The 20681-nt window shown below is 39.7% G+C and overlaps 1 protein-coding gene across 1 annotated transcript in view; it reads right to left on the reverse strand.

The window, feature by feature from the left end:
* The window catches only part of FREM3 (FRAS1 related extracellular matrix 3), a 93692-nt gene that overhangs the window by 36624 nt on the left and 36387 nt on the right, over window positions 1–20681 (reverse strand). The window contains exons 3-6 of the mRNA XM_040331523.1: window positions 19693–19839; window positions 17394–17624; window positions 16104–16229; window positions 9165–9416 (exon numbers count right to left, since the gene is read on the reverse strand). Coding sequence (XP_040187457.1) covers window positions 9165–9416; window positions 16104–16229; window positions 17394–17624; window positions 19693–19839 — 756 coding nt within the window. The remainder of the gene's footprint in view (window positions 1–9164; window positions 9417–16103; window positions 16230–17393; window positions 17625–19692; window positions 19840–20681) is intronic.

Genomic DNA, 20681 nt, shown 5'->3' on the forward strand with positions numbered 1-20681 from the left:
AATGTCCTCTTTGCCATTGCCTTGCTCTTAATGCTGTAATTTGTGCTTATCCAAACTACAATAGATAAAAGGTTTCTCTCATTGAGGAAGGATCAATTTGTAAAGATAACAAATTAGATACTTCCCAAGTAATCTCTTTTGTATTTATATAAGTGTTTCAACCAACATAGGAAAAAAAACTTTTGAAACACACACACACTTTAATGTATCTTGTGTGCTAAACCTGTATATTGATTGATGCCTAAAACAGGTTGTATCCCTCTTGTCCTCCCTCTCATTCTTTTCTTGTGCTGCTCTATGATAAAGTAAAGAAGCATTTGCTAGGTGTGAGAAATATATTTTTTCGTTTTAGATGTGTTAGAGTGGGGAGGGGTTAAAACCTCACATTTTATTTTTGGTTGTCTGTGTCCCTTTCGGGGGATTATCCTTCCCCTCCTGTCCTGGAGAGGTACCAGGAAATGTAAAGTAGGGAAATTGCCCTCTGAGTAATTTGTCATTGGAAATTCCAACCGTATATGGCCAGCCTTAGTAACAGTGGACAAATAGAGAGAGTACGTCTCCCTAACTGTGACAAGAGACCACAGAACAAACATGAGGGTGATTGTAAGGCCGCGTACAGCTGAAGCTGACTGATGGTCTGATGTGCCTACACACCATAGGTTAAATAACCGATCGGGTCAGAACGCGGTGACGTAAAACACAATGACGTGCTGAAAAAAATGAAGTTCAATGCTTCCAAGCATGTGTCGACTTGATTCTGAGCATGCGTGGATTTTTAACTGATGCTTTTGCATACTAACCGTCGGTTTTGACCTACCGGTTAGGCGTCCATCTGTTCAATTTTAAAGCAAGTTCTACATTTTTTGACCAAAGGATAACTGACCGATGGGGCCCACACACGGTCGGTTTGGTCCGATAAAAAGGTCCTTCAGTCCGTTTTCATCGGTTTTGACCGACTGTGTGTACGCGGCCTAACTCCTTCCAACTCTACCATAAGGTAAAAAAAAAAAGCATATAATTTAAACTCCTACATGTAATAGAAACTCTACTATTACAGTTCTTCCAGTGCCAGACCTTGGCTCAGTAGCCTTCACCCTCCATCTATGTCAAACTAAGCTGTTGCAAAACATTCACCTCTTATATTAATATATAGTGTACATATAGTCACCGTGTAGACAGCATGATATCAACACTCCAGATATATAGTATATTTTTACATTCAGGAGAATATTGCTTTCCGAAAAATAACCAGATTTATCACTATAAATCACTATAAAGTGGCCAGTTCATGACATCACTATTATGCAAAAGATAATATTGTATATTAAAATAAATAATTGTCATCTAAAGAATTGCTAGTTATATATTAAGAAAGGGTTAGTAGCTTGATAATTACCATAGATGATGTCCAAAAGCTTGTAACACTTGTAAATAAAAATTATTATATAAAAAAAATTGCCCATATACAACTTATTAGCCTGTCTGTGTATAATGCCAATTTCTAGTTATCTATCCAACTGTTGAATGCAGTTGACTATTCTGCTTTTTAATCTGCCTCAGACATATCCACCACCTACACACATTCTCATTTTACTTTGTTGTTTCTGAAAAAGAGTCATTTACACTAATCCTCAAAGGAGTCTGTGAAAGTGGCCTAAGAAAGCTTACCTTTGTTGTGTGTCTACAGGGGATGCAAACCTTTTCTTTTTACCTTGCCCTTCAAGTAAGTCTTTGTATGCGGATTGAGTGTGTGGCATAGAGCATGAGCAGGAAATTTACGATTAGACCCACAATTCATGAGATCATGTTCCCAAGCCCAGGTGCTTCTTGCTCTTTCTTAAAGGATATGAAAAGGCCTGAACCTTAGACACCCCAAATAAAATGTACAATGGTTGAACAATGGCACCAGTCAACTAACTCCCCCCTCTACTACTATAAAATAAGCATTTACATGAAAACTATTCATGTAGAACCTGCATAGCAGCTCATTTCAAGTTTTGTGGGCTGTTTTATATGTAGACTACAGGAAATGGACATGTGTATCAATTTATAAAAAATTGCTTATAGTATTTTTATTTTTAACCACAAAGAACAGTTAGCAGCTAACAAATACAAAAAAAATATCAAAACCACAGGTTTTGTATATCTATCTACTGTATCTATCTATCTATCTATCTATCTATCTATCTATCTATCTATCTATCTATCTATCTATCTATCTATCTATCTACTGTATCTATCTATCTATCTATCTATCTATCTATCTATCTATCTATCTATCTATCTATCTATCTATCTATCTATCTATCTATCTATCTATCTATCTATCTATATTTTCCATATTAGCTGGTTTATTAAAATTGTATCATTTTGCAAGCTATATAAACTTAGCAGGGGTTCTAGTCTTCCCTACTCTAATCATAAATTTTAAAAAATATATATACCATATTTATCGGTGTATAACATGCACCCTAACTTTAAGAGGGAAGTTTCAGGAAAAAAACTTTCCACAGCCCCCCTGCGTATAACACGCAGGCACAGTTTACCCTCCATTTTCAGTGTAAAAAAGTGAGTGTTATATGCCAATAAATATAGTATATATATTTGGCTAAACACACTTTAATACACCAGTATGAGTGCATCATTCACTTACATGTCAAATAAACTATACTCAAACTCAAAAAACAAAAAAGAAATTGTGTAATTTTAATGCCACTAATTAGTGATCGTTTTGTATTCCACCTATGTAAAGTACATTCACACAGTGTGGAGTGTATTATGACCTCAAAATAACTGTATATATTCACTTAAAATTAATTAATTCCCTAATAATGTGTTTAATAAAGGATATCTGCATTTGTCAGCGCGTTGATTACGCATAGTCACGTAAAAAGTGCCCTCATAAAATGTACTTTGCATCTGCGTATGCACAAGTAACAGTGTATTTACGTGGAACTTACTAACAAATGTGTGTTACTACGGAATGAATGCTTCAGGGGTATGGATGCAAACCAGCTAAAGCTCTAGCGTGGCAGTGCTAAAAAAATATATTTCCCTAATGTGTTTGGGTCTAACTACATTTTTAAATATACTTACCATGAAGAAATAAAACTGCATCAAGTGTGCACAGCTATCTTAAAGCGGACTGTAAAAAATATAAATGATAAAAAACCTTTGCAAACCGAAGTCGGGAGAGTCTTGTAACATATATGTGCCAGTGCACAGGTATTTAAGCACTATTCGTCATACAAGATATCATATACTGGTGTTTGCAATAAAGATTTAAATTTACACACACAGCTTTTTTTTTTTTCCTACTACAGCATAGTGCATGGGTTTTTGAATGTATACATTGTTCAATGGAATATATTTAAACCACAGTTTAGTGTATCATTTTAATTCTCAAAGATGACTCAAAGTTCATAACATAAACCCTAAATTTGGTTTCAGTTATTTTTTTTTATCAGTCTAGTAACACCTGCTGTGAGATTATATTAGATTATATTAGAGAGCTGAAAGTCTGCCAAGGTTATGTTGAAAGATAAAGATAATGAGCTAAGATTTCAGTGCCTCTGTTGTAAACCTTGAAGATTAGTTTTCACACAATGTGTATAGCTACATGGGTGGATGAGGGGTTGCTTTTACTTCTAGTTCAGAATAGGTCAGTATTTAATTGTGCACAATCTAGGCACAGGTTCAGTGGTTGTAATGCATTAAGATAAAAAGCCTTCTGTGTGCAGCAGCCCCCCTAATACTTACCTGAGCCCCAACGACGTCAACGAGTTTCTCAGCCATCCGAGACTCTCCCTCCTGATTGGCTGAGACTCAGCAGGTGCGCCATTGGCTCCCGCTGCTGTCAATCAAAGTCAGATAGCCAATCCGGAGAGAGAGAGGGGGCAGGATGGGGCTGTGGCTCCATGTCTGAAGGTATACAGGAATCTGTGACTCGGCTCGGGTGCCCCCATAGCAAGCTGCTTGCTGTGGGGAGACTCGACAGAGGGGAGGGGCCAGGAGATCTGAAGAGGGACCTGAGAAGAGGAGGATCTGGGCTACTCTGTGCAAAATCACTGCACAGAGCATGTTTGTTATTTTTATAGAAAAAAAAATGGGACTTTAGTATCACTTTAAGTATAAATATGTTGACATGTGCATGCTTTAGTGCCCCTTAAAGTAAAAGAGGACAAAAAGCATTATTATTTTGATTTGCAACTCTGACTGCAAACTAGGAGAGTATTTTATGCATTAAACATCAAAGTACGAACAGATAGAAAGTTTTATGGATCGCAATTGCTATGTGTGCGGACATCTACATCAATTAGGGCCTGTGATGCAGCCATACTGTGATGATTTATCTATGCTCTTGTTCATTTGCTTACTAAATTAGGCACACAAGTGTAGTTCTACCCAAAAGTGATGTTTATACATGTTAGGGCCTGGTAGGATGCATTTGTATTGCGTTTATACTCCAACACCTTGGTTTGGTTCGCACCTCTTTCTCTTAACTTGGCAGTTTAGAGTTTCCTGTCTTCTTTTGTGTGTTCCAGCATCCACATCAGGAACCCATTTAAAAAGCCAAAGCAGGTATGCAGACCCAAGAGCCCAAACAAGAGTCTTTGAGAGATACAGTATATAACATTTTCAAATGGTTATCTATCAAACAACTACCAAAGATAAAAAAAAAAAAAAGTTTTGAGTGGACTGAAAAAAAAAAAAAAAAAAACAGGAAAATGTGCAACTTTAAAGTGGTACTATGTACGTATAGGTAAAACTTTTATCCCCCAAAAAAAATGTTTGCTGTAACTGTATATAAGGTGTTAGCTGGAGTTCAGCTTTAATGTGCTAGCCAGATCTATTTAAATAAGCTAATCTAACACAACCCTCTCCTCAGGGGGACAATACTGCTGTCAAAAGGTGTCTCTGCTGCTTCTCCTTTCCAAGTGGGAACAATAAATGTGTTACTAGCTGGATCACAAGGTGGAAATAAGGGGAAAACCCTTAATGGAATACAACTAGTGCAACAACACATTTAAAGATTAGTAAGCTGCAATATATTAAAATTTTATTTTGGGGTTTAATACCACTGTATATACAGTGCCTTAAAAAAGTATTCATGCCCCATTGAAATTTTTCACATTTTGTCATGCTACAACCAAAAACGTAAAAATGTATTTTATTGGGATTTTATCTGATAGAGCAACACAAAGTGGCACATAATTGTGAAGTGGAAGGAAAATGATAAATTGTTTTCAATTTTTTTTACAAATAAATATCTGAAAACTATGGGGTGCATTTGTATTCAGCCCCCTGAGTCAATACTTTGTAGAAACACCTTTCGCTACAATTACAGCTGCAAGTCTTTTGGGGTATGTCTATACCATCTAGAGAGTGACATTTGTGCCCATTCTTCTTTGCAAAATAGCTCAAGCTCTGTCAAATTGGATGAAGAGCGTCTGTAAACAGCAATTTTCAAGTTTGCCACAGATTCTCAAATTGATTTAAGTCTGGACTTTGACTGAGCCATTCTAACACATGAATATGCTTTGATCTAACCCATTCCATTGTAGCTCTGGCTGTATGTTTAGGGTCGTTGTCCTGCTGAAAGGTGAACCTCCTCCCCAGTCTCAAGTCTTTTGCAGACTCTAACAGGTTTTCTTCTAAGTTTGCCTTGTATTTGGCTCCATCCATCTTCCCTTCAACTCTGACCAGCTTCCCTGTATCATGTTTCATGGTGGGGATGGTGTGTTCAGGGTGATGTGCAGTGTTGGTTTTCAGCCACACAAATGGTTTTGCTTTTAGGCCAAAAAGTTCAATTTTGGTCTCATCTGACCAGAGCACCTTCCTCTGCACCTTCTTCTTGTGTCCTCTACATGGCTTATGGCAAACTGCAAACAGGACTTCTTGTGGCTTTCTTTCAACAATGGTTTTCTTCTTGCCACTTTTCCATAAAGGCCAGATTTGTGGAGTGTACAACTAATAGTTGTCCTGTGGACAGATTCTCCCACCTGAGCTGTGGATCTCTGGAGCTCCTCCGGAGTTACCATGGACCTCTTGGCTGCTTCTCTGATTAAGGCTCTCCTTGCCCGACCTGTCAGTTTAGGTGGACGGCCATGTCTTGGTAGATTTGCATTTGTCCCATACTCTTTCCATTTTTGGATGATGGATTGAACAGTGCTTTGTGAAATGTTCAAAGCTTGGAATATTTTTTTTTATAACCTAATGCTGCTATAAACGTCTCCATAACTTTATCCCTGACATGTCTGGTGTGTTTCTTGGCCTTCATGATGCTGTTTGTTCAATGAGGTTCTCTAAAAAAAAACTCTGAAGGCTTCACAGAACAGCTGTATTTATACCGAGATTAAATTACACACAGTTGAACTCTATTTACTAATTAGGTGGCTTCTGAAGGCAATTGGTTCCACTAGATTTTAGTTAGGGGCAACATACTAAAGTGAGCTGAATACAAATGCACGCCACACTTTTCAGATATTTACTGTATTTATTGGCGTATAACACTCACTTTTTTACCCTGAAAATAGAGGGTAAACTGTGCCTGCGTGGTATACGCAGGGGGCTGTGAAAAGTTTTTTTCCTGAAACTTCCCTCTTAAAGTTAGGGTGCGTGTTATACGCCGATAAATGCGGTATTTGTAAAAAAAATTAAAAACATTTATCGTTTTCCTTCCACTTCACAATTATGTGCCAACTTGTGTTGGTCTATCACATATTACCTTTTTTGGTTGTAACATGACAACATTTGGAAAATTTCAAGGGGTATGAATACTTTTTGAAGGCACTGTATAAATATATATATATATATATATATATATATATATATATATATATATATATATATATATATATATATATATATATAAAACATTTTAAACTTGAGGGTTGCAGGCCAGGTGTAAAACACTGCCAATAGGTTTACTTTGATGAGCCCGAGCCTTGATGCCTATAAGAGTTCCACTGCCGAAAGAAATAATGAAATGTCTAATTACACACAGCCCTGGGATGCACATCAGAGAACAGCAGTAATTCTGTGATCTAATTTCTCATAAGAAATAACATTAAGACTGGCTATGGAAAGCTGACTCTGTTTGGAAAAGTTCCTGATCTGCTAAGTGGATTTCTCATTTCAACAAAGTAACACAAAATCAAGCTCAAGGGGGAAAAAAAGCTCTTTCATTCTATTAAATCCGCTTGTAGTCCTATTTCCTGCCCTTCTTGAGAAGTTAGCTGCATGAAGAAGTCTTAAAAAGTTCTAATCAGATGTCAGCCACTTCCCCTGCATATTTAACTGTGACAAGCCTTTAGATATAAGAAAACTATGCATGATGCGTATAATTACTGTATATTGTCCAACACTGTGTGAAGTATGTTTCATGGGGCCATGCAGGGCAAATTAACAGTATATTGGCATAATTCAGGTCAGTATGCACACTTAAGATGTTACAATATGTCAACTGCACAACATTCTGGACACTACCTTGTTGCATAGGAGCAGCAACCCTCCATCTTTTGAAGTGTAAATTTGTACTTTAGCATTGTGCAAATTATAATTAAATGCGAAAAAAGGTGCGCTACGTATGTGATCTACAAAAAGGGGAAATTTTCCTGACATGTGGCAAGTTGTGAGTGTAAATCCCCAAAAAGCAAGGGAACAACACACCCTTGACAGTTGTCACCAGATATCTCCTCCACTTGTTTTGTTGACAGCTGTAAAATTAGTTTTCTTATGACTTTCTGTTGTGGTGGCATTGGTCATCATGACAAAAGTACATGTTTTTCATTATTTTTAGGTATGTTGTTTGAAATATATTTCCACATTTGCAATCAAATTTGAGAAATCTCCACTATATGTTTGTTGTGGGGTTCCATTCAGCCCTGGTTCACACTGGGCTGCGGGAGTGAAGCCGTGCGAGTTCAGCTGGCAGTCCCGATTTTGGCCACGATTCAAGAGACATCTGTGCAGGTTTCTGCACAGATGTCTATGTAAATCGCCCCCCGAAATCGCAAGTACAGGAACTACTTTTGAAATCGGTGCAGCGCCGCAGATGCGGCGTCGCACTGATTAGGACAGTGTCATTGCCGACAATTGCCGGCAAATGCCGCCGATTTTGAGATGCGATTTCACATGTGAAATCGCATCTCAAATCGAAGGAAATCGTACCCAGTGTGAACCTGGGCTTAAAGACAGAGGGCCATATTCTCAGAGAAGTTACGATGGAGTAAGTCAGATACTCCATCGTAACTTCCTTTTTAGGCCAGTGTATCTATGCTCCTGATTCTCAGAATCATTTTTGCATAGATACACTTAAGATCCGCCATCTTACACTGGCGGATCTTAAATGCAATGACGCCGGCCGCCGCTAGATGGCATTTACGTGAAGGAGTCATTTGCATATGCAAATGATCCTTCTACGCCGATTCCCGAACGAGTTCGCGTCGCGTAACCGTCGCTAACGTCGTTTGCGTAAGCGGAAACTTACCCCTGCTATATGAGGGGTAAGTTTCCGCAAGTCTCGCGTAGGCCATGTTACGGATGGCGTCGGGTCCCCGTCGTGTTTTTTCGTCGGATACGTCGTTTACGTAAGTCGTTCTTGAATACGACTTTACGTCAATGACGCACACGTCGGCGTCATTGACGTTTTCCCCCGAGAACTGGAGCATGCGCACTGGGCTTTTTGCAGCTCGGCGCATGCTCAGTTCTTTTGCATCGGGGGCGCACTTCATTTGAATAGAAGCCGCCCCCTTGGAGATCCGCCAGGCTACGCCGGGACACTTACACTCCGCTGTCCCAACTTATGGAGCAAGTGGTTGGGGAATACAACACCTGCTCCAGTAAGTTGGGACAGCGGAGTGTAAGTGCCCTAAGCGCAGCAGGCGGAGATTCTTTCAGAATATGGCCCTCATCACTCATTTGTAAATATTTTAGCTGCTCACCTGTGGAGTCATCAAGAAACTGTCTGAATAGCTCAAAATTTCTCATTACCTATCTAAGAACCTCTTCTATTGGGATTCTGCAGTGTGCTCGGGACATCTGTATCATACATTCCACTCTTGATCTTCCCCAACACGTAATTTGGGTATGCCTGATACCGCTTAAAATCTTGTGTTTATAAATGATAAAAAATGTATAATAAACTTAAATGGTTTACTTACCATCATCTTTATCTGCCAGAATAACTACTTTGGCACTGGAATATTCAGCTCCCACTTGGCCACCCATTGGCATACTTAATGTGACATTGAACACCTCATCTTCTTCATAAAGGGAATCGTCGATTATGATAATGCGACAGAATTTTTCAGTTTCATCCTTATCAAATCGGATAATGCTGGTGTGGTCATCTGGGCGAGTGATATAATCGGAATAAGACAAAACTGACGTGGGCACAGTACCTGTAGCTGAACCTGAGTGACAGACCAGAACATTTCAATTAAGGTTTATTAGAATAAAACACTTAGAGAAAGACTAACAATATATAAAACATGGTCTTAGAATAATACAGATAGGATACAACACATATTTAATGAAAAGGACGTTTGTTCAATAATGAAGAAGCCTAAGCAAGAAATAATGCTACTCTCTCCAAAACTGATATCCAAATACTAGAAAGGAAAGTGCAGGTAGAAAAGGTTAACAACTGACAGTTTTTTGTGTGCTTTCTGTATCCTGTTTAACAAACTGACTTTACTTATTGTCCTGAAGACGCAATAGGATGTGAGATGAAAGCTCTACTAAGTAAAGGAAATTCCTATCTTAGACAGTTGTTACCTGAACAGATGTCCCCATTGGAAGATTCCCCTCACCTACTATCATATTTTACCTAATTCAGGTTACATAAGAAATTGGGAATGCAAAGGATATACTGTATGGAAATCATACTTCTGCAGTTTAATTTATCTCTGCTTAAACCACGGGTGTCAAACTCAATTTCATCGTGGGCTGCATCAGTATTATGATTGCCCTCAAAAGGGCCAGTTGTATCTGTAAGATTAGATGTCCAGCATATCCCCTCCCCTTACATTAGATGTCAAGAGCCACCCCACCATCAGAAGCTGAGTCCCCCACTCTCCCTTACGCCCTTTTCCCTTATGCTGCTGCTGTGAAGAAGCTGGATGCATTGCTTGAAAGCAGAAAGTAGGGGTCTGGAGGAGGACCAGAGGAGGGCTGGAGCTCTCCTGCAGCTACAGGAGAGGTGCGAAGGCCACATGAAATGGCCTGGAGGGCCGGATTCGGCCCGTGGGCCTTGTGTTTGACACCTGTGGCTTCTATCTTTCACTTTAGTAGAGGACAGAGGAAATTAACTAATCAGCACAGATTTGCTGATAGTAGATATCTGTGGACATCACCCAGTCTGCCAGGATTAATTCTTTGCTGTCTTTTAAACATTCATTTTGAAAACCCACCCCAGAAATGTTACAAGTCATACACCAGGCCTAAGAACTAATTTTACAGGGAAAATTGCTGCAAGTAGCACCTGGCATGTATTTTGAAAGAGAAGGTAGTGTAAAATAACGGGTTCTCTCTCTCAACCACCTCAGTGCTACTAATGTCCACTAAGCTTTACTGAAACCATTAAGGCCTTGTACAGACGAGCAGACATGTCCGATGAAAACGGTCCGCGGACCGTTTTCATCGGACATGTCTGCTGGGATCTTTTGGTCTGATGTGTGTACACACCATCAGACCAAAATCCCCGCGGACAGAGAACGCGGTGACGTAGAAGACACCGACGTTCTCTGACACGGGAGTTCAATGCTTCCACGCATGCGTCGAATCAATTCGACGCATGCGTGGGATTTCGGGCCAGCGGACATGTCCGATGAGTCGTACTAACCATCGGACATGTCCGACGGACAGGCTTCCAGCGGACAAGTTTCTTAGCATGCTAAGAAACTTTTGTCCGCTGGAAACCTGTCCGCTAGGCCGGAAAGCTGTCCGGTAGGCCCTACACACGGTCGTTCATGTCCGCGGAAACTGGTCCGACGGACCAGTTTCAGCGGACATGTTCGGTCGTGTGTACAAGGCCTAAAAGTTTGGGTAAGGAGAAAAACAGACCTGAAAAAATAAAATAAATGGTGGCTATTCAGAGAATCACAAAAGAAGACCATAAACTCATGCAGAGGCATAGAGGTAAGATTTATCTGGGAAGTTAGGTTCTCCTTCAATGAATGGAAACTTTTCCATTTCCAAGGTACACTCAAAATCATATCTATAACCTGAATAAAAACAAGACTAGTTAGAAATCTAGCTAAATAATATAAATTACACACTTTAGAACACTCTGTTGATAGTTCAACAAACAGAATTATGCCCTTAACCACTTGCTTACTGGGCACATATACCCCCCTCCTGCCCAGGTGAAATTTCAGCTTCCGGCACTGCGTCGCTTTAACTGACAATTGCGCAGTCGTGCGACGTGGCTCCCAAACAAAATTGACGTCTTTTTTTCCCCACAAGTAGAGCTTTCTTTTGGTGGTATTTGATCACCTCTGCGGTTTTTATTTTTTGCGCTATAAACAAAAAAAAGCGTAAATTTTGAAAAAAAAAAAAAGATTTTTTACTTGTTGCTATAATAAATAGACCCATTTTTTTTTTTTTAAATGTTTTCCTCAGTCTAGGCCGATACGTATTCTTCTACATATTTTTGGTAAAAAAAAAAAAAAAACGCAATAAGCGAATGGTTTGCGCAAAAGTTATGGCGCCTACAAAATAGGTGACAGAATTATTATTATTATTATTATTATTTTTTACTAGTAATGGCGGCGATCTGCAATTTTTATCGACACTGCGGCATTATGGCGGACACATCGGACACTTTTGACACCATTCACATTTATACTGCGATCAGTACTATAAATATGCACTGATTACTGTATAAATGTGACTGGCATTGAAGGGGTTAACACTAGGGGGTGAGGAAGGGGTTAAATGTGTGCCCTGCATAGTGTTTCTAACTGTGGGGGAAGGGGACCTATCTGTGTCCCTATGTACAAGGGACACAGATCGGTCTCCTCTCTCCCTGACAGGACGTGGATCTGTGTGTTTACACACACAGATCCACGTCCTTGTCTCTGTAACCGCCGATCACACGATGTGAAACATGTCAGCCATCCTTTTCCTTTTGTTCACTTCTTTTTGACTGCAACATTGTTGGTTGTTTTTTGGATTTCACTTGCTGAATAAAGATATCATTTTAAGGAGTGCGGCAGTCCAGGACCTCTTTTCATCCGATCGCAGGTGCCTGGCGGACATTGCGGCCGCCAGGCACGCGCATCGGCACCTCAGTGATGCGGCGGGCACGCGCGCGCTGCTGCCCCCAGTGGCTGGAGGCCGTTGCCCGTATATAGACGGCCTCCCGGAAATTTAGATCCACCCTGCGGCCGTATAAAGTCGTACGGCCGTCAGGAAGTGGTTAAAACCAGTATCAGTTTTATATATAAGCAAGACATAGATTAGAAATGTTTCACATATGTTCCTTCGTCCTTTTCACATTATACACTTTTCCTGTAGAGCAACCTGATCCCAGATATTATGAAGTGAAATCTATGTATAGAGCTCTCTGCTCTAGGAGATGGAATTCAGTTTCAACTGACTCGCCCAGACACTGTGCTGTGCTATGCTGATCATTCTAAGGGCAACTGCTGTGAAAAGGGACAGAAAAAAGCCATGGTGTCTGCTACACTCCATCACGTGTAATACATATGATACATTGTAGCAAAGTGTCATTTCTTCAGTGTTGTTACATGAAAACATATAATAAAATATTTACAAAAATGTGAGGGGTGTACTCACTTTTGTGAGATACTGTAATTACTTCCTCATGGATCCAAAAAGAAAAGCATGATAGGTTGAAACATTATTGTTTTAGGCTCCATTCACATATATGCAGCAACGATTTCTCTGCAGAGTCTGGTGCTGTTTCCATTCATCGGTTCAGGCGTGATTCAGGTGGGAATTTGACACTGAAATTGCACCTGAACCGAAAAATAAAACATGCAAAGGACCCTTCTAAAAAACAACATATATGTGAACCGGCCCTAGTTGAAAGCCGATCTGGTTCACATGTTATGAAAATCGGATTTGGTTCAAAACGCATTCAATTCACATATATGTGAACCTAGCCTTAAAGCAGAACTATAGGCAAAACTTTTTCTTTTTTCATTTTGGATACAGTAAGGGAGGATTATAACCACTGTCAGTTTTTGCCATCTGTGTCCCAACTGGCGGCGGTAGCTGGTCACGTGTCTACCTACGCTATCCCCAGGCGTTAGTGGAGCCAACAGAGCTGTGTGGAGCGCACGCCCACGCGGGAGTGTAATCGAGCGGGACCCCAAAGCAAACTTCTGTTTGGTCTGCAGCCCCAGTGCCGGGGGGGGCACTTTTTAATGCAAGAGGCCATTTGGCTTTTCTTTTTATATGTTAATTTTTTTTTAAAATAAACAGTATTATACTATGTTGCATCCTCTGTTCTTTTATCCCTACCTTACTTCCGGGAATGAGGCATTCAAACTAGATCCAGTCAATCCAGCAGTTGTGAAGGGACTATCCTGTTAACGCTATATTTGACTATCTTTTTCAGTAAAGAAGTCAAATATCTGTGGTAAGCGCATTATGATTTTTAGAGCACTTCGGGTGAAGATGAATCGTTACGTTTGGTGAAGGAGCATAGCATCACCTTAAGCACGAATATATGCAGAGTTATTGAAGAAAATCTGTCACATGTTTTTTTCTCACTATATATATATTGGGACTTATGAACAATCAGTCACTATTGTACCAAGCAGCACCAAGGAACTTTGGAATACATCACTTATATGCATGTTTTGTATATATATTAGTATCTATGTGGTTGGTCATTTCTGTATTTAACCACTTGCTTACTGGGCACATAAACCCCCTTCGTGCCCAGGCGAAATTTCAGCTTCCGGCACTGCGTCACTTTAACTGACATTTGTGCGGTCGTGCGACGTGGCTCCCAAACAAAATTTACGTCCTTTTTTCCCCACAAATAGAGCTTTATTTTGGTGGTATTTGATCACCTCTACGGTTTTTATTTTTTGCGCTATAAACAAAAATAGAGCGACAATTTAAAAAAATATATATATATTTTTTACTTGTTGCTATAATAAATATCCCAATTTTTTTTTAAAAAAACAATTTTTTTTCTCAGTTAAGGCCGATACGTATTTTTCGACGTATTTTTGTAAAAAAAATCGCAATAAGCGACTGGTTTGCGCAAAAGTTATAGCGCCTACAAAATGGGGGACAGAATTATGATTTTTTTTATTATTATTTTTATTTTTTTACTAGTAATGGCGGCGATCTGCGATTTTTATTGGGACTGCGATATTGCGGCGGACGTATCGGACACTTTTGACACAAATTTGGGACATTCACATTTATACAGCGATCAGTGCTATAAAAATGCACTAATTACTGTATAAATGTGACTGGCAGTGAAGGGGTTAACACTAGGGGGTGAGGAAGGGGTAAATGTGTATCCTGGGTGTGTTCTAACTGTGTGGGGGGAGGGGGGTGACTGGGGGAGGTGACCGATGCTGTGCCCCTATGTACAAGGGACACAGATCGGTCTCCTCTCCTCTGACAGCACGTGGAGCTCTGTGTTTACACACAGAGCTCCACGTCCCTGCTGTGTTACCGATGATCGCGTGTACCCGGCGGACATCGCGGCCGCCAGGTACGCGCATCGGCTCTTCAGCGATACGCCAGGACTGTGTTTACCCGCTGCACGCCCCCCAGAGGCGCGCGCGTGTAATGCACTTTAAATGACGTCCAAAGACGCCCACTTGGCACTTGAGAGCCGCGCTGTTGACGTCTTTTGTCAATAGCGCGGGTCTCAAGTGGTTAATTTGGTATAATCACTACATATGGTGATATATAGTAGTTTTATTTTCTATTGAGCGCCCTCTATACGCTACCTTTATCCAAACTGTGCATTCAGTTTTAAAAAAACAACAAGTACAGTAGTTCTGAATCCAGGGTAAAGGCCCATAAACACGGTCGGACTTTTTGCCAACAAACTTCAAAATTAGCAAGTTTTCAAAATAGTCTGACCGTGTGTACATCGGACAAAAAGTTCGGTCTGCAAACGGACAAACTTTACGTCAACAAGAGTCCGATGGTGCCTAGTCCGACCGTGTGTACAACAAGCAATTGGACTTTTGTACAAAGTACAAACGCGCATGCTCAGAAGCAAAGACCAGCCGAAAGCGTTCTGTCTGGTAGAACTAGCATTCGTATTTAAAAGAGCACATTCATGACGCAGCAAGTTCTGAAATCAAGAAAAGCAGCGCACATTCTCTTCTTCTTTATAATGTGATAATACTAAAAGCTGCTTTGCTGGTGATACTGACGGAGTAAAAACAAATGTCTTTACTTTGGATTAGTGTATTTTGGTTATATGAATCAAACATATATTTCTATATTTTTTTGTGGGTCAAGTTAGCACAACCCCATTGCGCAACATATCTGTTTGACGAAAGGATGCTCAGAAATGAACAAAATCGTACGAAACTGAAAATCGCGAATGCACAAAGACGAAACCTCTACTAACTCTCGATTAGCAGAAGGCGCCCAAAGGGTGACGCCGGAGAATTAAACTTCCTCTTTTAAACTCTCGTCAGTACGTTGAAACGTCACTACGTTCGTGTTTGTTGCCGAAAAAGTCCGAGCGTGTGTATGCTATGGGTGTGACCGGACAACTCCCTTCGGACAAAAATACAAGGGAAAGTTTGTTTGATGTCTGATCGTGTGTACGAGGCTTAAGAATCACTATTTTCACAAGAATGACAGCTATTTGTAATCTGAGATTTGAAAACTACAGTCACATATTTGAATATATAAATCCTTATCCTTGTGTAAAGCTTTGTAAGTTGAGCTCAATGCAGGAGGATATGGAGGCTTTAATGATGGCCACTTAAAATACTTTAAAGTGTAATGAAATACATTTTGCTTGGGGTAAACTTTATTATAACAGTTTCATGTTTTTTTTTTTTACTGTATACATTCAAAGAAGACTCAATCACACAGTATTCAAGAACTGAGAAAATTTCACATTGGTTATGACTTACCTTGGTGAGTTGAACAGACCACCATAAATTCTTGAGTAACGTCTCCTGATCTTTTAACAGGTATTAGTAATTCACCTATATCTTCCTCAACTTTATACTCTGCTTGTGGTATGTATACAGTAGATTCTAGAGAAAGATAACCAGAGTTGGTATTAGTGCAGTCAATGTATGGATTACAGTAAGTAGAATTTTGAACAGCATGATTTACTTTGATCAGCTTTGTTCATTTTTGCAACAAGGCGTATGACATTTTTATGAGCCACTGGTATTTGGCCAACACTGGCATGGCATATGGTCTCTACATAAAGCCTGTAGGCTCCTAAATGACATTATTAAAAGAAAACCTATAGGATAACATACATAGCAGTATACTTACCTCCTTCAGCCTCACTCTGAAGATCGTCACTGTGCTACCTTGGCCAGTGTTGCAAAGCCTTTGCAGGAAGATTGTCCTGGTCGTGCTCTTCTCCTACTGCCCATGCATGTTGTTCACCCCTTTCATTCCCATAGCTGAGTGTCCCCAGAAGAGTCCATGCTTGCAGATACTACTACCCCCAGAGGTTAATTGCCCTTGTTTCTTGAATAAATATTTACCCCTTACTGTTTTCAAGAGTTTCAATACCTTTCGTAGTATGCAAAACAAAGAGGTGAAATTGTGAGGAGTTAAACAGCATAAATAAGCAGTTCTATGTTTTTCATTGTTGTTATACTATGGTGATGTAATAGTTACTGTATTTATTGGCGTATAACACTCACTTTTTTACCCTGAAAATAGAGGGTAAACTGTGCCTGCGTGTTATACGCAGGGGGCTGTGGAAAGTTTTTTTCCTGAAACTTCCCTCTTAAAGTTAGGGTGCGTGTTATACGCCTGTGCGTGTTATACGCCTGTGCGTGTTATACGCCGATAAATACGGTACATAGTTAGTCTGGTTGAAAAAACACACAAATCAATCTAGTTCAACTAATAATAATAATAATAAAAAAAAAAATACAATCCTATATACACAATCCCATACCCACAGTTGATCCAGAGGAAGACGGAAAAAAAACAGCAAAGCATGATCCAATTTATTCCAGCAGGGGGAAAAAATCCTTCCTGCTCCCCCGAGATATTCCCTGGATCAACTTTACCTATAAATTCTGATTAATGTTAATAGAAAAATCACTTAAAATTATGTTTTTTTTTTTTTCATTACAGATAAATAATAAAGTCCATTGACAATTGTGGTCATTATCATGTAATAATGAATCTCATTAGCTAAATTAATATCATTAGATAGTAATACATACCATCACCTGGGTCCACAATCTCCACAATTGCTTCCTGAGGGAACTCCAGTGCTGCCATAACAGGCTCAGAGAGGATAATCTCGAAGGTTTCAGATTCCTCGTATTCATCGTCAGCTATTATCTTGACCTTCCATGTGGCTGTTGTTTGTCCGGGGTTAAACTGCACTTGCTTCTGTGCTTTCCCTTTAAAGTCTTTATCTTTAATTGCTGCACCATCCTTTGTACTGATACCTTAATGAGGACAATTAAAAGTGGTCATCCTTTTAAAGAACAAATAAGAAGAATAAAAGCCTGCCTGTGTGGCCAATGTGTAAGAACATTTAGCATCTATGCTTTGAACAAGTTGAACATAACTGAGGCCTCGTACACACGACCGAGGAACTCGACGGGCGAAACAAATCGTTTTCCTCATCGAGTTCCTTGTTAGGCTGTCGAGGAACTCGACAAGCCAATTTTCTCCATTCCCATCAAGGAAATAGAGAACATGCTCTCTTTTTGGCTCGTCGAGTTTCTCGACAGTTTCCTCGACGAAAATGTACACACGACCGGTTTCCTCGGGAAAAAAATATCTCCCAGCAAGTTTCTTGCTGGTTTTTGCCGAGAAACTCGGTCGTGTGTACGAGGCCTCACCCTCATTTCAACCATTCGCATAGGCTGGTAGTCCTTCTCTGTGCTGTACACATAAAAAAACTATGCAAGTGATATTTTACAACGGCTTTATAACAGCTGCCAGAATTTTGTCACTTCTAGTCTTTTTGTTTTTTATTGAAAAGCACAAAGAACAGAATCTATTGCTTTTAAAGAGGTAGCTCACATTACATTACTTGTAAATATTTTGTGGCCATTAGACCGTTTCCACTCAAATCTGATTGGTTCCTTTATAGATTATATACTGGTTCCTTTATAGATATACACCAGTGGATTAAATCACACTTTTACATTTGCCAGGTTACCATCTTCAAGCTCTTGCATAATGCAGGAGTAATTTTTTTCTTCCGCATAACAATTCAGTATGGGAGGGATGTTGGGACATTAGATAGGCACTAGGAAATAGATCCCGCAAGATCAGATTTAAAGTACTTAAATACTCTAAGTAGCTACAGTCATATGCAAATATATATTATAGTGTTGGTATTGTAATATTTACGCTAATTTAATTATGTAGGTTGATCTTTATATTTACATTTGAGTGTCTCATCATACTTATAAGAACTCTTTTTTGCTTTATAGTATTTCAGTGGATACATTTAAGCAGCTATGTAAGCTTCCTTTAGTATTGGATTACTGAAAATTGTCTGGGAAAATAAGTGAACATTTTTCATGATATAGGATCTTGACTCTGGAGATCACAAAACGCACCACTGTAGCTCCTCTTTAGATGTACAAATGTGATAAAATTCAATCCTTGCTTGATAACGTGAAAACAGGATAATCTAATGAAATGTTTAATCGTAAACATAAAACTCAAAACTCACAAGACATTAAGTATGATATTGAAGACGAACAATGATCAACAGTACCTATCTATTATTCAACACCCAAAACACACAAAAAATACTTTTGGCCTTAACATCAATTGTAACTAACAATAATATCTTGAACTTCCTTAGAATGGCATTTCCCCTGACAAAAAAATTCAAAAAAGGTTGAATTTAATAGCAATTGTAACTAATAATAACGAACAATAATATCTTTAACTTTGTCCGTGCTGGGGCTCCTTGCAGGAAAATGTGCAAAAAAGTTTAATTTATTTTCACACACATGTAAAATGTGCATATTATGCCTTGTACACACGATCGGAATTTCCGATGGAAAAATAGACAGAATTTTTTAATCGGATATTCCGACCGTGTGTGTGCCCCATCTGAGTTTTTCCATTGGAAATTCTGACGGACTTAGAAAGAGAACATGTTAGGCCTGGAAATGACCGAATGACCTAACCTCTCTTGCCTTAACAATGAGTGTTGCTGTCTGTTAGACCTCTGACGTCTGCCCTGCACTTATTCTAAACAAATAGAGTGCAGACAGTACAAAACGTACTTTTTTCTTGTGAGACCTGTAATCTCTCCTGTCCATTACAAAAATGAGACATTAAAAAAAATGTGAATTATCCCATCTTCTTCTTATCTTTTTTAACACTGTAAGTATACTGCAAAAGATTTTGGCATACATCTATTGCACACAAAGGGGCACAAAGGATGTACAAAGACGAATGATTCAATACATCTAAACACTCCGATGCCCAGTGTGTATGTCCACCCCCCCCCCCCCCCAAGTCCCTATGTAAGCAATTACTTACTGACAAAGGAAGTTTCACCAAGGTATCCTCTTCGTTTCAGGGTAACTTCCAAGAACTTGGAGTCTTCATCTATAGTATACTGATTTCTCTCCAAGGAAATCCAAGCCCAGTTGAGACGGAATGGCTGACTTCTTAGTTTATTGCCTCCTATAACATATTTTCATAAAGATATTCAGAGTAGTACAACCAAGGAATTACTTTATATATATACTCATACAAAGCATTATTCTAAAAAAGTAAGGTGTCCCTTAAAACAAATGGGGGTCTTTTACTTAAAAGGTGCACTTTCTACCAACTCAGGCATCTCTGATAGCAGGAAGGTGAGCCAGCAAATAGTAAAGTTGAAACGGGAAATAGTGTTGCAGGTGTACATTGGCTTTAAAAAATATGAATCCGCAGGTAAAACTATATGTATATATACTCTCACACATAATGCCCCATTCAGTAATACCACAAACAGCCAATTGCAAACCTCTTTTAGCTTAAAATAGCATGTGTCCTAGAAAAAGCATTGTGCAATAACATTAAGTATTATCTCTATGTAAAGAGAGTTTTATTATTAATTGTAACATTGTGTATATACTGTAGATCAGCCGTCATTAAATGGCAGCCCACGGTCCAAACACGGACTGCACGACGCTCCTGTCCGGACCGTCAGCCGGCCGGTGTGTTGCCACAGTCATTTGTTGCTGACAGGAAGCTGAGAGGTATCATTGTGTCGTGCATCACGTGTGCACCCCGCCCGTGGTTGCTGGGACACCGTCGCATTGCATGTGCACCCTGCCGCTGGCCAAAGCTCTCACTTCTGGCTCTTGCTCCCGGCCGGGCCAAGAGTTGGGGCATGATGTCACATGCATGGCCCACCCCTTTTCTGCTTGCGGTTCCTGGCTCGCCTCTCACTCCTTGTGAGGTATGATACCTTGCAGCTTCCGCACCCTGCAGCTTGCCACATATGCAGATTCCTGCCCCTAAAGGTATGTGGGGCACAT

This window comes from Rana temporaria, chromosome 1, assembly GCF_905171775.1.
Source record: "Rana temporaria chromosome 1, aRanTem1.1, whole genome shotgun sequence".
Lineage (NCBI taxonomy): Eukaryota > Metazoa > Chordata > Amphibia > Anura > Ranidae > Rana > Rana temporaria.